The sequence below is a fragment of the Ailuropoda melanoleuca genome, chromosome 9 (assembly GCF_002007445.2).
Source record: "Ailuropoda melanoleuca isolate Jingjing chromosome 9, ASM200744v2, whole genome shotgun sequence".
Lineage (NCBI taxonomy): Eukaryota > Metazoa > Chordata > Mammalia > Carnivora > Ursidae > Ailuropoda > Ailuropoda melanoleuca.
In genome coordinates, this window is record NC_048226.1 from 5,402,410 (window position 1) to 5,423,508 (window position 21,099).

General features: G+C 56.1%; 2 protein-coding genes across 3 annotated transcripts in view; one reads left to right on the forward strand and one right to left on the reverse strand.

The window, feature by feature from the left end:
- The first annotated feature begins 258 nt into the window (after window positions 1-258).
- CIB1 (calcium and integrin binding 1) lies at window positions 259-4,157 on the forward strand. Of its 2 annotated transcripts, none has more exons than XM_034667866.1 (7): window positions 259-460; window positions 589-623; window positions 1,692-1,800; window positions 3,091-3,241; window positions 3,386-3,504; window positions 3,577-3,665; window positions 3,865-4,157. In XM_034667866.1, exons 1-7 carry the CDS (start codon window positions 410-412, stop codon window positions 3,902-3,904), a joined length of 594 nt encoding a protein of 197 aa, XP_034523757.1. In that variant the 5' UTR covers window positions 259-409; the 3' UTR covers window positions 3,905-4,157. The 2 variants fall into 2 exon arrangements, with proteins under 2 accessions (XP_034523757.1, XP_034523758.1); XM_034667867.1 differs by having other exon boundaries at window positions 3,896-4,157.
- Window positions 4,158-4,743: 586 nt separating this feature from the next.
- Window positions 4,744-21,099, reverse strand: part of SEMA4B (semaphorin 4B) — a 35,177-nt gene continuing 18,821 nt past the window's right edge. Inside the window, exons 4-13 of the mRNA XM_034668892.1 lie at window positions 13,056-13,219; window positions 12,831-12,893; window positions 11,044-11,283; window positions 9,996-10,261; window positions 9,726-9,876; window positions 8,638-8,848; window positions 8,440-8,555; window positions 8,045-8,211; window positions 6,639-6,724; window positions 4,744-6,413 (exon numbers count right to left, since the gene is read on the reverse strand). Of these exons, the coding sequence (XP_034524783.1) occupies window positions 5,671-6,413; window positions 6,639-6,724; window positions 8,045-8,211; window positions 8,440-8,555; window positions 8,638-8,848; window positions 9,726-9,876; window positions 9,996-10,261; window positions 11,044-11,283; window positions 12,831-12,893; window positions 13,056-13,219 (2,207 nt within the window). The 3' untranslated portion in view covers window positions 4,744-5,670. The remainder of the gene's footprint in view (window positions 6,414-6,638; window positions 6,725-8,044; window positions 8,212-8,439; window positions 8,556-8,637; window positions 8,849-9,725; window positions 9,877-9,995; window positions 10,262-11,043; window positions 11,284-12,830; window positions 12,894-13,055; window positions 13,220-21,099) is intronic.

The following is a 21,099-nucleotide window of genomic DNA, read 5'->3' on the forward strand; positions in this document are numbered from 1 at the left end:
CACCGACAGCAGTAGAGAAGGACGTAACAGGACACTTGCCGCAAGCTCCCAGCCGGGCCATGCCGAGGCTGTGGCGTTTCGAACGCATGCGCAGTTCGAACGCATGCGCAGTACGCCCGCCCGCACGCGGCGGGGGGGCGGGGCCTTGCGGCCTGGGCTCCGCCCTGGAGCGTCCGGCTCCGCTCCGGGCCCCGCCTCCAGCTCGCCGCGGGCAGCCCGGAGCAGCGAGCTGGCCCGCGGAACCGGGCAGGGAGCGCCTGGGCACTTTAAGGAGGGGGCGGGCCCGGAGGCGGTGGCCCCAGGAGCGATTGCCGCGGGGACAGGGCGGTGACGCGGCCCGAGGGCGGAAGTGAAAAACTTGCCCCGGCGCCCCGAGACAAGTTGGCGGAGCTGTGCGCGCGGCGCGACGATGGGGGGCTCGGGCAGTCGCCTGTCCAAGGAGCTGCTGGCCGAGTACCAGGTGCGCGGGACGCCGGTCCCCGGGGAGTTTGCGCGCGGGCCTGCGCTGGGGAGCGGGGTCCCGGGGCGGGCGGCAGAGCGGGCGCGGCCTCCGGGAGTCTCTTGAACCCCTCCCGTTTTGCCTTCCAGGACTTGACGTTCCTGACCAAGCAGGAGATCCTCCTGTAAGTGACATGTCGAACCTCAGCTCCCGGATCCTCTAGAGGCGGCTTCGGGGGGCTCTGTCCACAGACGGGCAAACTGAGGGCCCCCCAGAGGGAGGGACGGGGGCCCGCCTGCGGTCCGCGGCCGAGCTGGGGCTGGCGCCGGGGCCCCGAGCCCCGGGCGGTGTCCTCCGCCCGCCCCGCCCTCCCTGCCGGCTCCGGGGCCCCGGCTGCGCATCACGGGTGGGGGACATCTCGCAGCCTCGGGCCGGGCTGGGCTCTCCGGGGCCTCCGCTCCGCTGGCTTCTGCGTAACCGAACTTCCTGACCCAGCCGGGCAGGGGCTGCCGGGGCTCTCCGCGGACTTCGCCTAACGGGAGCTTGGCTCCTGGTATCTGGATCTGACTTAACACAGTAACCGTTAACGCTTAACTGAGCACTCCGTGCGCTAGGAACTGTGCGAAGTGCCTACACTACTAATTTAATCCTCAGGAGGGAGGTACCGGACAATGAAACAGGTTTCAGAGAAGTTTGGTAACTTGCCCAAGACTACACTCCAAGTAAGAGGATTTGAACTCGGTCTGGAACCCCCTTCCTAGGCGCGTGCCAGCTTTTTGTGGTCAAGGCACTTGAGTGAGGAGACTCCTTGGCTTCCTTTGGCAAAAATAATCCCACTGGGAAGGAGGTGAGGGCTGAGGAAGAGATCGTTTAGGGTAGTTGCTAAAAAGAGGGAGGCTTTGAGAAGCTGGAGATTCCTGGAGTGAAATAGGAGAGAGATTTCAATTTTACTCTTTTCTGCCTGTTCCTCAGGGCCAACTTCTGGCTCCTTCTAGAACCAATGCCCAGTACAGTGCCTGGCACCCAATAGGCCCTCAGTAAATACATGAATGCACTCTCAGCCTGTAGTCTTGTGACATGGGATTCTACAAATGGGACTACATATGTATGTAGTCTCCCTTTGGCTTATGCCTGCTGACTAAGTTCTATGTATGTGCCTTAGCTTCTCACCTGGTTTATAATGGGTAACAAGGCAAGGCGTGGCGATGTAATACACACAGGAAGGTTTGCTAACAGGTTCCTCTTCTGCCAGAGCCCACAGGCGGTTCTGTGAGCTGCTTCCCCCAGAGCACCGGAGTGTGGAGCAGTCACTGCAGATACGAGTGTCCTTGGAGCAGATCCTCAGCCTTCCAGAGCTCAAGGTGCCAGTCCCCCACCCTCCCTCTGCCGTTCGTCTTGAGATCATGTGGTCAGTGGTCCCCATTCTGGTCTTCTCTCCATTTAGCCCTAATTTCCTGGGGACAAAGGGTTTCCCAAAATCACCCAGTGGAATAAACTAAAGTGGTGTTTTGCAAACTGGGATTCTTGGACATATTCTTGGAGAGTCAAAGAAGTTTTGTCCTTTAAAAGGAGTTGAGGGGCGCCTGGGGTGGCACAGCGGTTAAGCATCTGCCTTTGGCTCAGGGTGTGATCCCGGCGGTATGGGATCGAGCCCCACATCAGGCTCCTCTGCTATGAGCCTGCTTCTTCCTCTCCCACTTCCCCTGCTTGTGTTCCCTCTCTCGCTGGCTGTCTCTATCTCTGTCAAATAAATAAATAAAATCTTTTAAAAAAATAAAAATAAAATAAAAGGAGTTGAGGGGCGCCTGGGTGGCTCAGTTGATTAAGCATCTGCCTTTGGCTTGGGTCATGATCCCGGGGTCTTGGGATCAAGCCCCAAATGGGGCTCCTTGCTCAGCAGGGAGCCTGCTTCTCCCTCTCCCTCTGCCTGCTACTCCCCCTGCTTATGCTCCCTCTCTCTCTCTCTCTCCCGTCAAATAAGTAAATAAAATCTTAAAGAAATAAATTTTAAAAAAGAGTAATGAATAAAAGGAGTTGAGCTACCTTATTAAAGTTTGAGAAACCCTATTCCAGAGGCTGATTGCCTCCCATAGGGTTGCTGTGAAAATTTTTAAAGATTTTGAGAGCGAGAGTGGGGGGAGGGGCAGGGAGAGGGACAAGCCGACCCCATGCAGAGCCTGATGAGGGGCTCAATCTCACAACCCTGAGATCACAACCCTGAGACCATGACCTGAGTGGAAATCAAGAGTCCGACAACAGACTGAGCCACGCAGAGCACCCCTGCTGTGAAAATTTTTATGCAAAGGGTCTGGCCTGGTCCTTATATATAACACAGTGAGGGTTCAAGTACATGTGCTTTAAAGTAACCAGCCCATCTTGTTCTCTTTGTTTAGGATGCTTTCATCTTCCTTCTCTGCCCCTAGACCTGCCTTTGGGTCAAACTGACTCACAGGAAACCATCCCTGTTCCTTCCCCAAGCCAGTTGGTCCTCCAGCCCTCCATGCTGGCCCTAACAGACTGATCCTTCTCTACTGTGAGCCTGAGCTCATAGGGGGATTACTGTGACCTGCTCCCTCCGGTTCCTGGTGGGGTTTGAGGAGTGTGTGACCTGGGCTGCATCTGCGGCGTTCACACAAGGCTCTCTTGCCTAGGCCAACCCCTTCAAGGAGCGAATCGGCAGGGTCTTCTCCACATCCCCCGCCAGGGACAGCCTGAGTTTCGAGGACTTCCTGGACCTCCTCAGTGTGTTCAGTGACACAGCAACTCCAGACATCAAGTCCCACTATGCCTTCCGCATCTTCGGTGAGAGCCAGGAGCAGCCCGGTGGGACACGGCCTGTCCTTACACAGTCTTGGTGGCGGTGTGCTGCTCGGGAGCCGGGCCTTCTGTGGAGCCTTGGCGCTCACCCTGACCACATTCTTTCTGGCTTCCTGTGTCTGTCTCTAGACTTTGATGATGATGGAACCTTGAACCGTGAAGACCTGAGTCACCTTGTGAACTGCCTCACAGGACAGGGCGAGGACACACGGCTTAGTGCTTCGGAGATGAAACAGCTCATTGACAACGTGAGTAGTCAGGCCGGGTCAGAGAGCGGGAGGGAAGGGCTGGGACTTGGCCTGAAACTCTCCCTTCCCCAGATCCTGGAAGAGTCTGACATTGATAGGGATGGCACCATCAACCTGTCAGAGTTCCAACACGTCATCTCCCGTTCACCGGACTTCGCCAGGTATGACGGTAGCAGTCCCCCTGCGTTCTGGTTCCCTCTGGGTCCCCATCTGCTGCACCCGAGTCTGGGGTGTCGGGATGGGAGGCGGCAGCCAGGCTGAGAAAGCCCCAGTGCCTCTCAGGGCCTCAGGAAGCTCTTCCAAAGGGTCTTAGGGGAGATGTGGGCAAGTTTGGGGTTAGCCCCTCCCCTCCTCTTCCAGCAGAAAACCCGACCCACTCTTCTCTGTTCAGCTCCTTTAAGATTGTCCTGTGACAGGAGCCACAGCGTGTGTCCCAGCAAGCACCCCGTCAGAGAGCCTTTCCTCTGCTGAGCTGTGGCCGAGGTCACGCCTGTGTTGCCAGGGCCGGCCAAGCTGGCCTAGCCCAGAGCTGGCACCGTGTGGTCCTGCTCCAGGCAGGGGAAGGCCCTCCATGCCAGGGCCTCTCTCTTCCTGTCTTTGTCATCGCTCTGTTTGTGTTCTACTAATCTATAATAAAGGTTTAGACGTTTTGACCCTTTGCGTGGTACTAGAAACACTGGTATGAGGAAGGACTGGACTTTTAGGAGCTTTCAATCATACTGGGAAGAACAGATCTAAAGGGCCAGCAGGAAGTCAGACTGTAGCCCACCCGGCCCACCCCTCATGAGAGGGTAGTGTGACAGATGGAACTCCTCTATATCCTGATGGTGGTGGTATTTACAGAATTTCTACACATGTGAAAATTTAGACAACTGTGTGCCAAAAGAAAAACTGCCAATTTCACTGTATGATCATTTAAAAAAACATTTTTTAAATTAAAAAAAAAAAAAAAGACAAAACCCCTGATCCCCTGTGCTCCTACCCTGATCTGAACTGGGGGAGGTGCAGAGTAAAGGGGTTCAGGGAAAATGAATGAATTCCTTGCCCCTCCCATCAGTGCATTAAACTCCCCACCTTAAGGACCACACTCCACTGGGAGATGGGAGTCGGCCAGGCCAGCGTGGGTCTGGCCCACTAGCCCCTGCAAAGTGGAAGCTCAGAACTCCCCAAAACACAGAGAACTGGACCAACCTCAAAAAGTTAACAGTTCTTTGAGAGGAAGGGCCATGATTCAGTTTCTATTTAGATTTTATTAAAAAAAAAAAAAGTAAAGTGCCTCTTATTAAAAAAAAATAATAACAAAATTGACATGAACACAGGGCTCCTGTGCTGGGCAGTGTCAGTCTCCCTTAAAGGGGGAGCAGGCAAGGTGGAGGGGCTGAACCGGGGGTTGGGCTCTGGGGAGGAGTCCGGGGTGGACATGGGGAAAAGGGACACACAGGTTCGTAGGCTGGGATAGAGGAAGGAAGGCAACAGTCTCTTCCTTGACTTGGAGAGAAAGGCGTCCATCGTCTAAAACGGTCTCCTGAGCTCACGCTGCCCGTCGCACGTGGCTTAATGCGACAGGCTGGAAAGGTCCAGCAGGTGAGTGTGAGCCCAACGCCTTGTGAGGGCTGTGGTGGCAGTGTGGCCCTCCAGTCCCTGAGGTGACGGGATGATGGCTGTAACAAGCTGGCCAACCGGCAAGGGAGGACCCACGGAGCCCGAGCCGGCCTCTGCTTCTGCGGGGCCAAGGGGCAGCCGGTGGCAGTGGGATAAGGCAGAAGGTGGAAAAGGCCAGCTGGTGGGGACTGCCAGCTCTGTCTCAAACAACCACTCGGCGAGCCCACCACGCCCCGCGGCGGGGCTGTTGGTGTGCATGAAGTACTGTGATGTCTCATTCTTCTCGCTTCACATTTTCATTTTTTTTTAAACAAAGGGCTCAGTTTCACACAGGGAGCACTGTTCTGCCCAGCCAGGCAGGCCCCCACCTGCAGCCAGGCCCTCTCGAGTCATGGCTGTCGGTTGGAGGGGGCCTCGCTACTCAGCGGCAGAGCAGCAGGCCAGCGGGCCCCATCCCCGAGGGCTGGGCGCCACGGTGGTGGTCCACGAGACACAGAGGTCCGGCCGGCCCCCTCTGAGCACTCACGGCCTCTGAAGCCAAGGTGGACTCCTCTACCGGTGCGCTCACACCACGGAGTCCCGGATCTCAGAGCCCAGGCGGACCCGGGGCCGGGGGCACACCGGGGACACCTCCACAAAGCTGTCCTGGATGCTGAGCGGCCTCTTCTCTGACTCGGTGAAGACGCGGGGCGCCGGGGAGCTATCTGACAGGGCCTGGTAGCCTCGGTGGTCGAGTGGGGTGCTAGGGGGGCCTACGCCATTCAGCGGCCGGGTCTCAGGGGGCAGCACCACAGGGCGGGTCTTGGGGTGCACACTGGCACACTCCCCCTGCTTCAGGAAGACTTTCATGCCAGCCCGGTGCCGGTACAGGAAGAATAAAATGAGGAGCACCACGGCGAACACGAACAGCACGCACATCACCAGGAACTCGGTCCAGTACGACTTGTCTACACCCCAGCTGGCCTTGCTGCCGGCCGGTGCGCTCACCCGAGACGTGCTGATAATGACAGGCACGCTGCCGCTTCGGTCTGCTCGGTCTGGTACCACGTCCTCTACCACCTTCGGGTCGTAACAGGCCACCAGCTGCCGGAAGCCCTCCTCCAGTGACCAGCACTGGAACACCCCCAGTTCCTGCTGGCTGCCCACCAGCAGCAGGTCCCCAGTGGGCAACACACGGCAGGAGGCTGAGGCATTGACGGGGAGATCATTGTGCAGCCAGAGCCGGGTGGCCAGGTTGGAGAGCAGGGGGCAGGCCAAGGTGTTCACCGTGTTGGGCTGGAAGTAGACTTGCTCACACTGCTTCTCGCCTACAGACAGAAGAGGCACTGGGTAAGTGGGGAACCAGCATCCCCAGTAGCCCCAGACTCGCCCCACCTCTCGCGGGACTGTACTCCTTGTGCCATGATGCGCCACTCTGGGGACTCTAGGTCTGGGACGAGGACATGAGGACAGGCATTTACACCCACCCCTGCAGGGCTTTCTCAGCAGACCCGGCCCCCACTTCAGCTCCACCCCTTCAGAGGGCGACTTACCTGTTAGTACAGAAGACCGAGACCCGGGTGAGGAAGCATTGCAGAGATCCATGGTGTTAGCCCCCTCAATGTCCTGGATCCATGGCCTGAGGACCAGAGAATCAGAGAGAGGCCCGGAAACCATGCGCCCACATGGCCCCACCCCCAGTGCGGCACAGACCCTTCTCCGGCCCTGCAGCCCCACGAGGGCCTGGGGCTCAGGGACCGCCGGCCCGAAGATGGAGTAAAAGGCAGGTGGCTTCCCCAGGGTGAGTCCCCATGCCTGCAGGGTCTGAGTCAGCATCTCCTCTGTTTACACAGTATTTATTTCAAAACAAGTTACTATAACACTTCCCTGCATTACAGAAGCAATATGGACCTTGAGAAAAAGTCTGGAAGGACAGCTGGGTCTATACTCGCATCTCTTGTCTCTTTTAAAGCAATGCACGTGCACCGGCATGTTTAATAAAACATCATCAAGAATAAAAGTAATTTGTGAGGGGCGCCTGTGTGGCACAACGGTTAAGCGTCTGCCTTCGGCTCAGGGCGTGATCCCAGCGTTATGGGTTCGAGCCCCACATCAGGCTCCTCTGTTAGGAGCCTGCTTCTTCCTCTCCCACTCCCCCTGCTTGTGTTCCCTCTCTCGCTAGCTGTCTCTATCTCTGTCAAATAAATACATTAAAAAAATCTTTAAAAAAAAATAATAATTTGTGAGACACTCACAAAACCTAAACTCAACTAAGTACAAACGCTGAAGACACTACAGGAGTCACACACAATCTACCAGCTGGTGGTGATCGTGACAGGTGGCAGTTTGGGCGAGTCCTTCCGGGGGCACACACGTGCTCAAATGAGATTCTCTGAAATATAAAACTGGCACCAGGGCTCCCTGAGTGTGAAGCAAGGACACTACAAGTGGGACAGAGTCCATTTTTATTTAAAATACATCTATTTTTGTTTATTTCACATATATATAGAAAAACCTGGTAGGGCATATATCAAAATCTCACCGCAACTCTCTAGGTGGTGGGATTCGGGATCATTTAGTTTACACTTATCTCTACTTTTCAAGTTTTCTACACAGACATCTTCCAACCCAATTTAGTGCTTCCGAAAGTGATTTTTAACCCGTTTGTTAATGGACTGTCGAGCAGCTCTTACTTTTTCTTAAACACGTTCATGCGCCAACCCCCAGTCTCCTGCAAGGCTTTTCAGAACTGGGACACTTCACACTTTACCAAATGTACAAAATGAGGTCCCCGGCTCTACAGGTGGGTCAGGCAAACATCATCTACTGACTGAACCAGAGCACTTCCGACCGTGGACACAGAGGCGGCCGCCTGGGGATTCTACAGAGGGCCTAGGGAAGGTGCTGTGGGGCCACGCACAGGGATGGACAGGTGGGAAGGGCCAGCAGCAGCTCTCACCTGGAGGCGGTCTCAGGCTGGTAGAGGCTGATGTGTCTGCATCTGGAACGGCTCCAAGCACAGTAGGGGTCCCGGGCGAGCACGCAGTCCCCGCAGCTCTGGTAGAGGCTGCAGTTGGCGACGGGCACCTGGACCACACTGGAGTAGGAGGCGGCATAGAGCAGCCCCTGTGTGGACACAGACACGGCGATGAGAGGCGAGTGCGGGCAGCCAGGGCCACCGCCCACAGCCGCAGCCGGCCACTCCCCAAGGAGCCTCCTCTCGTGCTCCCGGGCACCCCACTTTCTGCTGGCTTATGCCACGAGCCTGATCTTTCCATCCTGGTGGTGCCAGGGTGCTTGTCAAGAGGAGAGGGGCACCCAGGCGCACTCCCTCAGGCTCCTCCTCCCGCTCACCTTGCCGGTGTCCAGAAGCAGGCTCTGCACGGGCTGTCCCGGTGGGAAGATCTGGAGCTCCTCAATGATGTGCACCCTGGAGCCCACGTCCACTGCCTTGTGCAGCCGGCCATCACCTGGAACACGGACGGCACTCAGGCCCATCTCCCAACAGCCGGGGCTCCTGGCCCCTGAACCTGCCCTGCGGCCAGCACTCACCAGTGCCCAGGAAGAGCACGTCGTAGGTGCGGTGCAGGCCACGCACACGGTGGACGGCCACTCGCTGGTAGCGGGCCCGGGGCTGCAAGAGCAGTAGCTGGCTGCGGACCTGCCCGTCCATCAGGAAGTGGTCCTTGAGGAAGTTCAGCACGCGGTCTGGGAGCTGCAGGGATGAGCTGATCCTCCTCTCCCGGGCACTGTTGGTGATGCACTGGAGGAGGAGGCGGCGGTGTGAGACGGAGAGTCGCGGAGGGCCGCACGCGGGAGGGGACGCCTGGAGACGCAGCCAGGACTGCCGGTACGGCCTCCCCGGTGGACAAGAGGGCTATCTGCCCACCGCTCGGAAGCCACGGCACATCACTTGTGGTTCTGCATGCGGCCAACTCACTGATGTGGAGGCCCAAGGGCAGAGCCTGGGTGAGGGGCACCCGAGGGCCCTGGCTGGCAGGGCCAGTTCCCCTTCCTGCCCAGGCCCCTCACCCTCACCCAGGCTTCAAGAAGCACAACCACCCTTCCTGCTCCTTTCACCAGTGCTCAAAGGAAGCCCTGGCCGGCCAGGTTTCCTAGTGTGGGGGTCAGAAGGTACCCTCTCGGGGCCCCAGGGAACTGAGGCCCAGGTGCCCATGATGGGGACAGCCCATGACGGGAACAGTGACACTTCCTTGGCTCTGCTCCCCCCTCTCACTTTCCTGTTCCCTCATGGTGCTTCCTGGAGTCACCTCCCATATCAACTGCTGACACTCATATCCTTGTTTCAAGGTCTGCTTTGGGAGGGAGCCTCTGAGGCTGGAAGAACCGAAGGACGGTGTCCCCATGGCTGGGCCACTCACCCAATCACTAGATAAGGAGCCCACAGCTGAGTAGGGGAGAGGCACAAGCGAAAGGACAATGACAAAAGCACACACTTAAGTGTCTGGATGGGAGCACACTGGCTCACCCTGAGGCAGGTTCCAGGCATTCCAACATTTATAGCCACATCCAACCCAGTAAGACAAGCAGGCCTGGGCTTTGGTCCCCACTTGATAAGAAAACAGACTCGAGAAGCCAGCAGGCTGTGGGGCGCCAGCTCGTCAGCACCCACTACTCACCGCTCCAGGCCGGGGTGTGGGCACTGCGTGGGTCACCGTATACCACTGCTGTGTCTCACGGTTCACCTCCTTGTAGAGGCCATTGAAGGCATTCTGCACATCCTTCATGGTAAAGACGCAGACGGCAGAGCCCTCGGTGGTCCCCCTGTGCCTACAAAGGAAATGGCTGGATGAACCCAGGAGCCCTGGGCGTGGGATGCGGCCAGCTCTTGGGCCCAGTTCCGGTCATCCCCCACCCTCCCATCTCCAGTTAGGTCCTGGGGGCCATACCACTGGGATGTGAAAACACCGTAGAACAGGGTGTCATGCCAGTCCTGCGGGCTGGGGCTCAACGTGAAGACGTCCTGCAGCACATTGAACGGGAAGCCGTCGTCCGGCCGCGAGCACAGCAGCTGGGCCTTCAGGAAGGACGTCCAGCGCTGCTGCAGGACCCGCTCGCCGCCCTCGTCCCCCTGGGGGAGGGAGAGAGAGGCCGGGCTTACGCACAGGCCAGGGTGGGGAGCCTGGACCCCCTCGTGGCCCCTTCCCAGTGGTAGCTACACAGACACCGGAGGGGCAAGCCAAAGCCAGGGAAGAGTTCCATTTAAAATCAGGAAGACACGAAGGCAGGGTCCAGGTCCCATCACCGGGAGGCTGGCCGAGTAAACAAGGGTGCCTTCCTTACTGCAGAGTACCCAGAACAGACGGGGGTCTGCCTACACACAGGGAAAGAGATCACGATTCCCCGTGAACAGGGACCCTAAGTTCTACCTGCACTGCAGTAGAACTCCCGTTTGTAAATAGTCTTTTAATAATATAAACACCTATATATTTACACGTACAACAAAAAAAGAAAACAGATTACCAAGGAACATTCTAATCACCTGTGGTGCGGCAGTAGGATTCTGACGCTAACAGTCAACGTTTAGTTGTTGCCTACCACACTCCTAAAAGCCTTCCGGGGATAGACTTAGCTCACGTAACAACTCTGAGAAGGGTCTTATCATGCCCACTGAACAGATGGGGACGCTCACTGAGAGGGCACGGGACTTGCCCAAGGTCACAGGACCCACGGGGTCGGAACTGAGGCAGCCTGGCTGGAGTCTCTGCTCTTTGTCGTGATGCCACACTGCGTCTTTACATTGTAAATGATTTTTGTGTGTACTTTTCTGTACTTTCTGGATTTTCTTAAATCCAGGTGGACAGGAAAAAACGTAAGAGCTATGTCAATTTAAAAGGAGAGAGAGAAAAGCAGTTAGCCAAACTGTTCCTCCTGGAGGACAGAAGAGGCCTCCTGGTGTTTCCTGATCCTGTACGGGGCTGGGCCTCAGGGCTCTCAGACCCACTGCTCCCCCAAAACTTCTTCGCCCTGGGCCCGGCCCTGGACCAGGCACCGGGGCTGGGCGACAGCTCCCGACGCAGAGAGAGCGGCGGCTCCCAGGCCAGCCACAAGCGAGCCCGGGCAGGGAGGGGCACTCACGACGTAGGTGCACAGGGGGCTGAAGGCCGCTGTGCCGCAGGCGAACAGGTGGGTGCTGTTCAGCGGCAGGAGGATCTTGACGTAGTTCTGACAGTCGCGCTGGGGAAGGAGGGAAGAGGAGGTCAGGCCCAAGCACGCCACCAGGGGGCGCCACCAGGCCCTCACCACCGGCATGTGCGGGGTGTGCGGGGCAAGCTTCTGCTCTCTGGCGATCCTCAAACCCCAGTGCAGATGAGAATCCAGCAGGGTCCTGGGGCAGAGCAGACAGGTCCATGTAGTGTGTGTGCTGCAAGGGAACCTGGGGGCTCGGCCAGTTCTGCGTTGGGTAAACTTCTCTTCAGTCTGGGAGTGAAGGCACAGAAGCCCTCCCCCTTGGGGTGACTTGGCCCCCGGAGGTCTTTTTTGGAACCTCAGTGAAAACCTCTGGTCCTCCATACCTGCCTGGTGAGGTAAGCCACAGCCCAGAGCAGGACCCCGGACTCCAGACTCATGATCGCCTCTGCAAGTGTCTCCAACAAAGCATCTGACTGTTCCCCAAACACTTTATCCTCCAAGACCTTTCCCCTTTCAGCTGCTCAGGCCCCAAAACTCGCGGTCAGCCCCAACTCCTCTCTCAGACTCCCCCCCCCACCCCCGATCTCCCATCAGGAAGTCCTGGTGGGCCCATCTTTAAACTACATCCGGAATCTGACCATTTCTCACTCCCTTTACTGGTGTCACACCCGTCTGGTCCCCCTCACTGGGCTCCCTCCCTCTGCCCCTGCCTCACAGAGGCCACTCTCCACCACAGCAGCCAAAGTGACCCTTTTTAAACACATGCCAACCACAGCAGTCCCCTGTCCAGCACGCTGGTGGTTCCCCAAACACCTCGCTCAGAGTAAGTCCAGTCCTGCCCGTTCTCCAGGAATCCCAAAGCCAACTCCCTCAGCAACGTGTAGTCCTGATGCAAATGTCACTTTCTTACAAGGTGTGGCCTGACTACCTGTTCCAGTGGCTGCATTCTGCCTGTTGTTCTTTCTTCTTTTTCATAATCGTATTGCCAGTGTCTAAAAGGACTCGGGCCCAGAGTATGTGCTTAATAACCATTTGTCCATTAAAAGTCGTCGGGGGCAGTCAGGACTTGAATCTGTGTCTGAACTCAAGTTTGGGGCTCTTTGTCCTTCACCTCAGCCACCTCCTGCTACACACAGGACAAGAGGTCTCCAGGAATAGTGCGGAGTCCTCCAGGAGAACCCCGGGCTGGACCAGACCCCCATGCCCAGTGGTCTGGCCAAAACCACCCCAGGATGGGTCAGACCTGCTCCCTCAGCCCATCCGCAGAGGGATACCAGTCACTGCTCTTGCTGGAAGCCGACTTTATTCGGTTCTGATTAGGCAGGTGCCCTACACGTACTAGCTCACTGAAGCCTCCTGGCAAGTCCTGTAAGAGAGGCAGCATCATCCCCATTTTACAGGTGGGGACACCAAGGCTCAGAGAGGCCAATCTACATGTCCCGGGTCACAGAGATAGCTAAGTAAAGGGCCAAAGCCAGGTGTGGCCATCTCTGAAGCCTAAGCCCCTTTTCCCAAAGCTGCCTCCATGCTGGGCCCGGCGCACCGCTCTCCACCCCTCCTTCGGCCCGGGTGGCCTCCAGCGGCTAGCTCACCTGTGGGTCCTTGCCCTTGAAGCTGCACTGCTGTTTCCTCTCGGCATCTGCACTCCACAGCAGCTGCAGAACAAGAGGAGGGGAGCGTGCAGGTGAGAATGGAGGGGGTGCCCGGTCCCTCCTCTCCCATTTGCAGCATCTTCACACCCAGAAGGTCCATCTTTCCGTCCATTCCGCCCCCTGCGATCCTCTGCCCAGCCTAGCCAGACCCAGGAGTCATCTCACCTCCTGGTACGTCCCGCCAGGCAGGAAGCTGGCGCTGCTATTCAGAGCAAAGAGGGCCTCTCGGGCACCCACATACAGAGTCTTGCCATCCCTGCTCAGCAAAAGGGCTGTGTAGTTGGAGACGTTTTCCGCTCCAAATCTGAGGAACGGCCGCTCTTTGGAGCCTGGAGGGAGGAAGACGGACATTACCTGGGGGCCATGCCTCCCACGAGAAACTTCTACCAACCTCGAGGATGGGCCGATCTGAGGGAAGGGAAGTGAGCAAAGCAGCACATGGCAAGGAGCTGGTGATGGGCACATTAGGCTGAAAGGGGAACAGCATTCCTAGACTCTCAAACATTATGTAAGAAACACACGCACAAAGATGAATGTAAAAGAACATCTATTACAGCACCATTCACATTAGTGAAAAATTGGCAGCAACCTAAGTGTCCAACCGTAGGGGACTAGATGAAAGGACATCATTAACACCACACTCAGTGGGATATGATGCAGCCGCTAAAAATGATGTTGTATTAGAAACACCAGAAAAACAAGCAAAATCAAGAGAGGCATGGTCAAAAATGAAGCAAAATATTAAGTGATGGGTTTTGAACATGTAATAGAATAAAAGAAAGGAGCGGACATTTAACAGCCTCCTCCGAGTGGCATCAGATCCAAGGAGAAGGACCTGTAAGGACAGCCCACCCCACCCCGGTCCTGCAGCAAACGATTTACGATGGCCGAGGGAAGCAAACTTGGGGCCCTGGTCTTTACCTCTTCCCACCAGCTCACAGTCACTGGCGGAGGATTTACGGTTATAGAACAGAATGCACACTGTTACCAACCTTGACCTCAGGAACCTGACTGTACAACACAGAGATGCCGTGATGCTGGGTACCAGGGTTGTTACAGAAAAAAATGGGAGTCTCTATCTCTTCGGGACAGCAAAGAGGGCCACGAGATATTGTCAATGGTTAATGGAATAAGAAACTGAGGTTTAAGTATAAAAAAAATTTTTTTTAAGTTTCTTTATTTTTTTGGTAACCTCTACCCCCAACATGGGGCTTGAACTCATGACCCCAAGATCAAGAGTCACATGCTTGGGGCGCCTGGGTGGCACAGCGGTTAAGCGGCTGCCTTCAGCTCAGGGCGTGATCCCGACGTTATGGGATCGAGCCCCACATCAGGCTCTTCTGCTATAAGCCTGCTTCTTCCTCTCCCACTCCCCCTGCTTGTGTTCCCTCTCTCTGGCTGTCTCTATCTCTGTCGAATAAATAAATTCAAAAAAAAAAAAGAGTCACATGCTCTATGGACCGAGCCAGCCGGGCGCCCCTCAGGAATAAATTACAGAGGCAACCCAATATAGCGGTACAAAAATGTTTGCAGGAGGCGGGGAAGGCTGATGGAAGTGATGGAAAGCCTTCTTTTTCTCAGTAGCAAAGCAGTAAATCAGGTAAGCCAAGAAAGAGTGGTGAAAGCATTTTACTGAAGCAAATGGAGGAAACCACTGTATTAACAAAAGTCTAACTGATTTAAAAGTCGTCCCCTTAACCAGGCCTGGGGCTGGGGATGACGGAGGCATTGGTCACTTTTCACAGTAAGTACTTCCACGCTTAAAAACGAATTATGTGCATGTATCCTGGATACAAACCTGAAATACCTTTCATTCTTATAAAATACATAATAACAGGGAAGATTTTTAATTATCTACCACCAAGTGACGATGACAGTTATAAAACAGTATGTCTAGTTAGATCTTATTTTTTGTGGGAAAAGTATAAACAGAAAAAGAAGGGGAAAAAAAAAAAGAAAGGGGGAAAAATCCAGGAGGATGAATCACAAAATGCTGAAAACTGGTATCCCTGGTGGGAGTATAGGTAATTTTTTTTTTCCTTTTTACTTGTCATGTTTGGATTCTATAATTAGCAGGTTTCTCTTGTGTAATGTGAAAGAAATAGAAGAAAAAAAAGAAAGAAACGCATATACCTAACCAACCAGGGTACGTTTGTGCCTTGAGTGACTAATGGGTTTGAAGAGAAATTATTTAAAAAATTCGAAGCAGCTGATAAGAAATGAAAAACAAGCAGAAATGAGCCGCCCTGCCCGGCCTCAGGTATCTCCTATCTGACCGACCGATTATGACCAGGCAAACAGACTCGGTCTCATGAAGCTGAGGCACCAAAAGCAGAACATGCCAACGAAGCCCCTGTGAAGACGGCTTCGTGTGCTGTTACGTGGTGAGTGTTTTTACGTACCCCCAGCCTGGTTCCACAAAGGGCGAGAAAACAAAGAAAAGAGCGTAGTGAAACGTAAACACTAAAATCAAGAACAGAGGGGGGAAAAAAAAGGCACCAAACACAAATTCAAGGAAAACACCTAAACTGGAGAGTAAGGGCATGTTCACATGAGCAGGTCAGAAGAGATCTTCACACAGCTACTAGAGATGGGTTGTGCATTTAATGCCGAGCCTCCTGGTGGCTGAGGAGAAAAGGGAAACAAAGTGACCTTGTTCTCACTGTCCAAGATGAGGAACACCTGGCAGCCATTCTGGAGAAGCTAAGCTTTTTGTCTAGCCACTAATGATGAAGGGAGCCCTCAGGTGGTACGTCCTAGCAAAGCCGAGGGGACATGGGATGGAGAGCATCCCGCCAGCAAACAGGATGACAGAGCTCCCAAGGCCGCTCTTCACAATGTCTCCCGGTGAGGGAAGGTGAGGACGCAAGGTGACCGGTGCAGGAATCGATGGGAGAATGGGTGTGGCTCTGTAGCTGGGAGTTTTGCGATGCTCTAGGAGCAAAGTTGGAAGTGGGGGGGAGGGGGCACTGGGAATTCATGGGGAAAGTCACCCCTCACATCTGGACCCCAAACTCTGGTACTGAAACCGTAGGGCAGCTATGCTCCGGAGCAGTCGAGGCCTGTCTTGGAACTGTAAAGCCCAGAACTGCATGAGACTCTAGGTCTTCTGACCCCAGTTCCCGACTCCTCACCACTTACCCGCACTCTACACGCTGGGAAGCCCAAAAAAAGTTTCTAGGACTAATCCCCCACTTCACCCAACCACGAAATTTCCAAACACAATGGGGCCCAATCGTGTTGCTTGCACTATGTGCCGATGACCTTTTGGAACAGCCTGACCTTTTCATGCTCTGCTCCTAGGAAGTCACCCCCTGCAGAGGCCCCTCCTGTTGGCCAGCACAGGTCCACACCCGGGAGGGCGCAGTGGGGCACATGTGCAGACATTAACCCCCACAGGCCAATGACAGCCCTGCGAGGTACGCACTGTGGTTATCCCCAGTTTACAAAGGAAGAAACCAAACTTTAGAGAGACCAGGCCACTTATACAAAGTCCCACAGCACAAAAGAAGCTCTGGTGGCAGGCTGGCTTAAGAGGTCTCCTTCCCGAAGAACCCCTGGGCAGCCAACTGCAGGACGCAGCAAAATCGCCCGAAAGGCCTGACCTCCAGGTCCAGGCCTGCCCTACAGATGCTGCCACCGCGGACCTAGGATGGCCTGACCATGTGCGATTTTATGAGCTCCCAGGTGATTGTGAAGAGGGAGGCCCACCGACCACCCGTGAGGAGCACCATGCAAGTCCTCTGGACGGCGGTGCAGGTGCCGGGTCACTGACTTTTAGCAGTCTCACACACATCATGGGGACAATGAGGAAAATAGAACTCCCAGTGGCCTCATGAGGAAGAGTCCGGGAGACTCGGGCAAACATCTTCCACATCTCCTTTGCGGTTCTCAGAAGGCAAGGTCCGTGGCTCAAATTTGCCAACGCTTATCTGCCCGCACAGGAGAGGCATCTCCCCAGGGCGGGCTGGAAGTCTAGGCAGGAGGTCGCACTCACAATCCATCCAGACACAGAAACGCCGAAGGTCAGAGATAAACTGCCATCCAGGCGGCAGCTCAGCCCTACTCAGGCCTGGGAGGAAGTGGAAAACTGCCAAAGGTCATGTAGACAGAGCGAGGCCAGCTTGGAAGGACAGCCAGGGCGCCGGTGACTGACGACCCCGCCCGGCCGCACCTCCTCCAGTCATACTGGGAGTACAGTCAAGGAAATGGCAATAGGACAGAGGTGGGCGAGGGGCCCAATACCACGCATTCCCCTTCTGCACGTTCTCGTCCTTTGTCCCCCTGCCCTGAGCCTCTCAGATCAAAGCCGTGGTGTCCTGAAGGCCTTGCTCCCCCGTGGTCCCCTGGCCCAGTGGACCTCACCAGGGCTGGGCCATGGGGCTGGCTTCCCAACTGGGAGTCTTTTTTTTTTTTTTTTTAAAGATTTTATTTATTTATTCGACAGAGATAGAGACAGCCAGTGAGAGAGGGAACACAAGCAGGGGGAGTGGGAGAGGAAGAAGCAGGCTCATAGCGGAGGAGCCTGACGTGGGGCTCGATCCCATAACGCCAGGATCACGCCCTGAGCCGAAGGCAGACGCCCAACCGCTGTGCCACCCAGGCGCCCCCCAACTGGGAGTCTTGACGAGACAGAGATTAAGAGTACAGGCTCAGGGGTCAGAGGCCTGGGTTCAAACGCTGCCTCTGTCACTTAGCCATGTCTGCCACCAGGACAAGCCACTTAACATCTTGGAGCCTCACTTTCCTTAACTGTGAAATGGGGATAATAGCACCTTTCCTCATAGGGTTGTTATGAGAAGAAATTAGATTATGTATGTAAATAACAACGTACTTAATAACCCACATTTACCGAGAGCTTCACTCAGAACAGCTGTGCACACGTTAGCCGAGTGTCGGCATGGTGTCTGGCACGCGATCAACACTTGAGTGGATCAAAAACAAAATCCAAAAGCCCTGCAGGAAAATCCAGATCAGCGAGGGCTGCCAGAAGAGCAGGGCTTGGAAGCGCTGGGCCTCCCTCGTCCTCAGGGTTAAAAAAACTCACGCAGGGCAATGCCTAACCCAGGTCTGCAGCTGGTCACACGGGGGGTCTCACGGCCAGAGCGCATCAGTTCTGAAGCCGGATGGGTGTCACAGGACGTGCCGTGTGCCTGAGCGGGATTCTGCTCCGTGGCGTTCTGCGTGGCATTCCTGCCCAGGTGCCTGCGGTCACCTCCAGAGTCACTATACAGACGTCTGTGTGGGCCCTGCCTGAGCTTGCTGGGGTGTGTGTGTGTCTGTGTGTGTGTGTGTCTGTGCACCCTACCACAAGGCTTGTCCATGCTTGTGTGTTTGCTCTGGGTTGCTTTTCATGGAGAGGTGACTGGGAGGGTTGTTGGTGCACTCCATTCCCTGTGAGTGTTAGCACACCTCAGAGGCAGCCTTAGCTTCTAGGCTGCTCTGTGTGTGGCAGAGAGAGCGTCGTGTGTGCTCTCCTGGGCGGCCTGTGCTGCTCACACATCCTCCACATCCTCTACCCAGCGGGTTAGTCCAGTAGGGAGAAAACTGGTCTGCCTGAGGCTGTGGCCGGTTCTCCTGGGCAGATGAAACCTTTCTGTCCACCCTGGGCAGGCCTGAGCTGGTGGTGGCTCCCCCGGGGCTCCAGGAAGGTAGCACAGGGGCTGGCCTGGGGCTGCCTCCTTGGAGAGGGCGCGTCACAGCAACCTGCAGGGCCCCGCTCCCCCAGCCCTGGGGCCTGGGGCTCTCCGCAGGAAGTGATGCGGGAACAAGTCAGCCCCCAGCCTCAGCTAGAGCTTCTCCCCTTCCCTGTGACTCAGCCGGAAGCTCGGAGCTCTCTGGGGTGAGACGGGAATAGGGCTCAGCATGGTCTCCACCCAGCCGAGCCAGCGAGCTGCAGCAGGGCCGTGAGTCAGAGCACCACCCCACCTTTCTCTCCACGGTGGCTCCTGGCACCACAGCTGACGCTGACCTGGTCCTAACATCCTGCCCCCCCGCAGGCTCCAGCAGGATGAGGCCAGAAAACACCAGCTTCTCCGCGGACTGAAGAGGCGGGAAGGTGCTCCCCGTGCATGGAGGCAGCTCGCTGCCCCTCAGCTCGAATCACAAAGTCCCCAGGAAGGGGTCTGGGCCCTGGGGACAAGTGCCCGGGAGCCTCCCGAGAGGCTCCATGAGAGCACCTCTTCTCCGCCAAGGCGTCACACTGGACTCTTAGACCCACTTGTATCTGCAGGAGCACCACTCCTAGGGCAGGACTGCTGACTCAGCAGCAAACGAGGGCACGTCAGCCGCCCCGGACGCACATCCTCCCTCTACACCGCACCGCCCAAGTGCTGTGGCAGGGCAGCCCGAGGGACCGGAAGCAGCGGACCAAACTACAGTCACCAGGCCGGTACCAGGGTAGACTCCCCAACCAGGGAAGGATTACTCTCTGCAAGGAAAGAGAGGCTGTGGGCCAAAAGTCCTTCCCATGCTGAGGTAGCCAAGAAAGAGGTAGGAAGTCAAGAGAACCCAGCCTAGAAGCATCCCCTGTTCCTGGGGCAGGCATACTTAGGGAAGCCCACTTCCCAAATGGCCACGGCTATGGCTTCCAGCGAGTGGGCCAAGAGCTCCTGCCAGAATCACCAGATGGCCCCTCGCCCCTCAAAGACAACCGCCACCTGGTACCCACCTGGACAACAGGGCCCTAACCCAGGACCTGTCATGAGCTGCCATCACCTCGGGAGCATGACCTCTACCAGGACCAAGGGCAGCTCCTCCAGCCCTCTGCTCAGGGGCTGGCTGTTCCCTAACAAGCCCTCTCTCTGGAATGCCCAAGAGTCCACCTTCCTCCTCTCACACACGTCTCCTGTTTTCTGAAGAAACTGGGACCATCGGGTATGAACAACCTCAATTTCCCACTGCCCCCCTATCTCTCAGAGGCCAAGCCCCCTGTCATCAACCTGTGTGTCTCAGAAAGCCATTTTTTCTTCAATATTCATCCTAGAAATCTGTGGGCCTCCCTGCTCTCCTCTGCAGCCAAGCTCCTGAAGAGAAGAGCCGCCCAGAGCTGTCTCCATTCCTCACCTCCCACTCACCCCTTGACTGGGAGTCAGGCCTCAACCAGCCCCATGCTCACCAGGGGCCAGACATCACCTCACTGCCAAACTTCAGACACCGAGGGGCATGGGCTCTGCAGCACCCGGCCTGGTGGGGGTCCCCTATCTCCCAGGTGTGGGCCGCATTGGCCTCAGGGTCACTTCCCATCTCCCTCCCACTCCTTCTGGGCCTCCATCCCCCCAAGAGCTAACTTACAGAAGCACCCAGCACATATTTTAAATGGACGAATGCATGGAGTCCTGGTTGGTGGTTGTGAAGGAGGTCTTACACCTGAGGTTTTCAGGGGAGAGCTGCCTGCCGTTGGCCAGTTAGGAAAAGTGGTGGAGCCGGGACTGGAACCTGGGCTGGCACTCTGGCATCTGTGTCATTAACCTAACTGCAGCCGCTCCAGAGTCCGCTCTTTAATGCCGTCCCCTGGGGTCTGCCCTTGGCCTTGAGATCACACACCCACACCCATTGCTTCAACAATCCAGACACTGGCAGCCCCCCAGATCCCACCATTCAGTGCAGATCTTCTATCCAGTGGGAGACCTGCCATGGCCGCCGCCCACCACCGCCCCCTTCGACTTGGGCTCTTGTGTCCTATGTCACCCACTGGAAACCTAGACAGGCTCCTTCCTCCCTCTCCCTCACCCCACAGACATCCAATCCATAATCAAATCCTGCCCATTTCCCCTCATCACTACTTGCTAAATCTATCCCACTCATGATCTTTGCTACCACAGTCCTGAACCAGGCCAGCACCTTTCCCACCTGGGAAATCCCAACAGCCCCCCAATGGGTCCCTGCCCCCAGCCTCTATGCTGCAGCCAGAGGGCTCTCTGGAACTGTCCTGAGCTTGTATAAACCCTCACTGTGCCCCGCTGTCCAAGCCCCTAACTCGCCAGCCCTCGCCAGTCTCCCCTGCTTCAACTGAGTGACGCCAAGCTGCAACTCAAGGTCCTAGTTCTTGTCCCTCCTCTTCTACTCAGGCCTGGAACGCCCTTCCTTCTCACCAATTCCTACTCATCCTTTGAGACTCAGCTTGGTTTTACCTCCTCCAGGAGGCCTTCCTGAATCCGCAGCTGGGCAAAGGCCCCCTCTCTGCGCCTGCCACCTGCCCTTCACACCT

Bases quoted from the DNA above. Each gene is read 5' to 3' on its own strand.
- CIB1 (XM_034667866.1), top strand. From the start codon at position 410: ATGGGGGGCTCGGGCAGTCGCCTGTCCAAGGAGCTGCTGGCCGAGTAC. The intron at 3,505-3,576 runs GTGAGTAGTCAG...TCCCTTCCCCAG, and splicing joins TGAAACAGCTCATTGACAAC to ATCCTGGAAGAGTCTGACAT. The intron at 3,666-3,864 runs GTATGACGGTAG...CTCCTCTTCCAG, and splicing joins CGTTCACCGGACTTCGCCAG to CAGAAAACCCGACCCACTCT.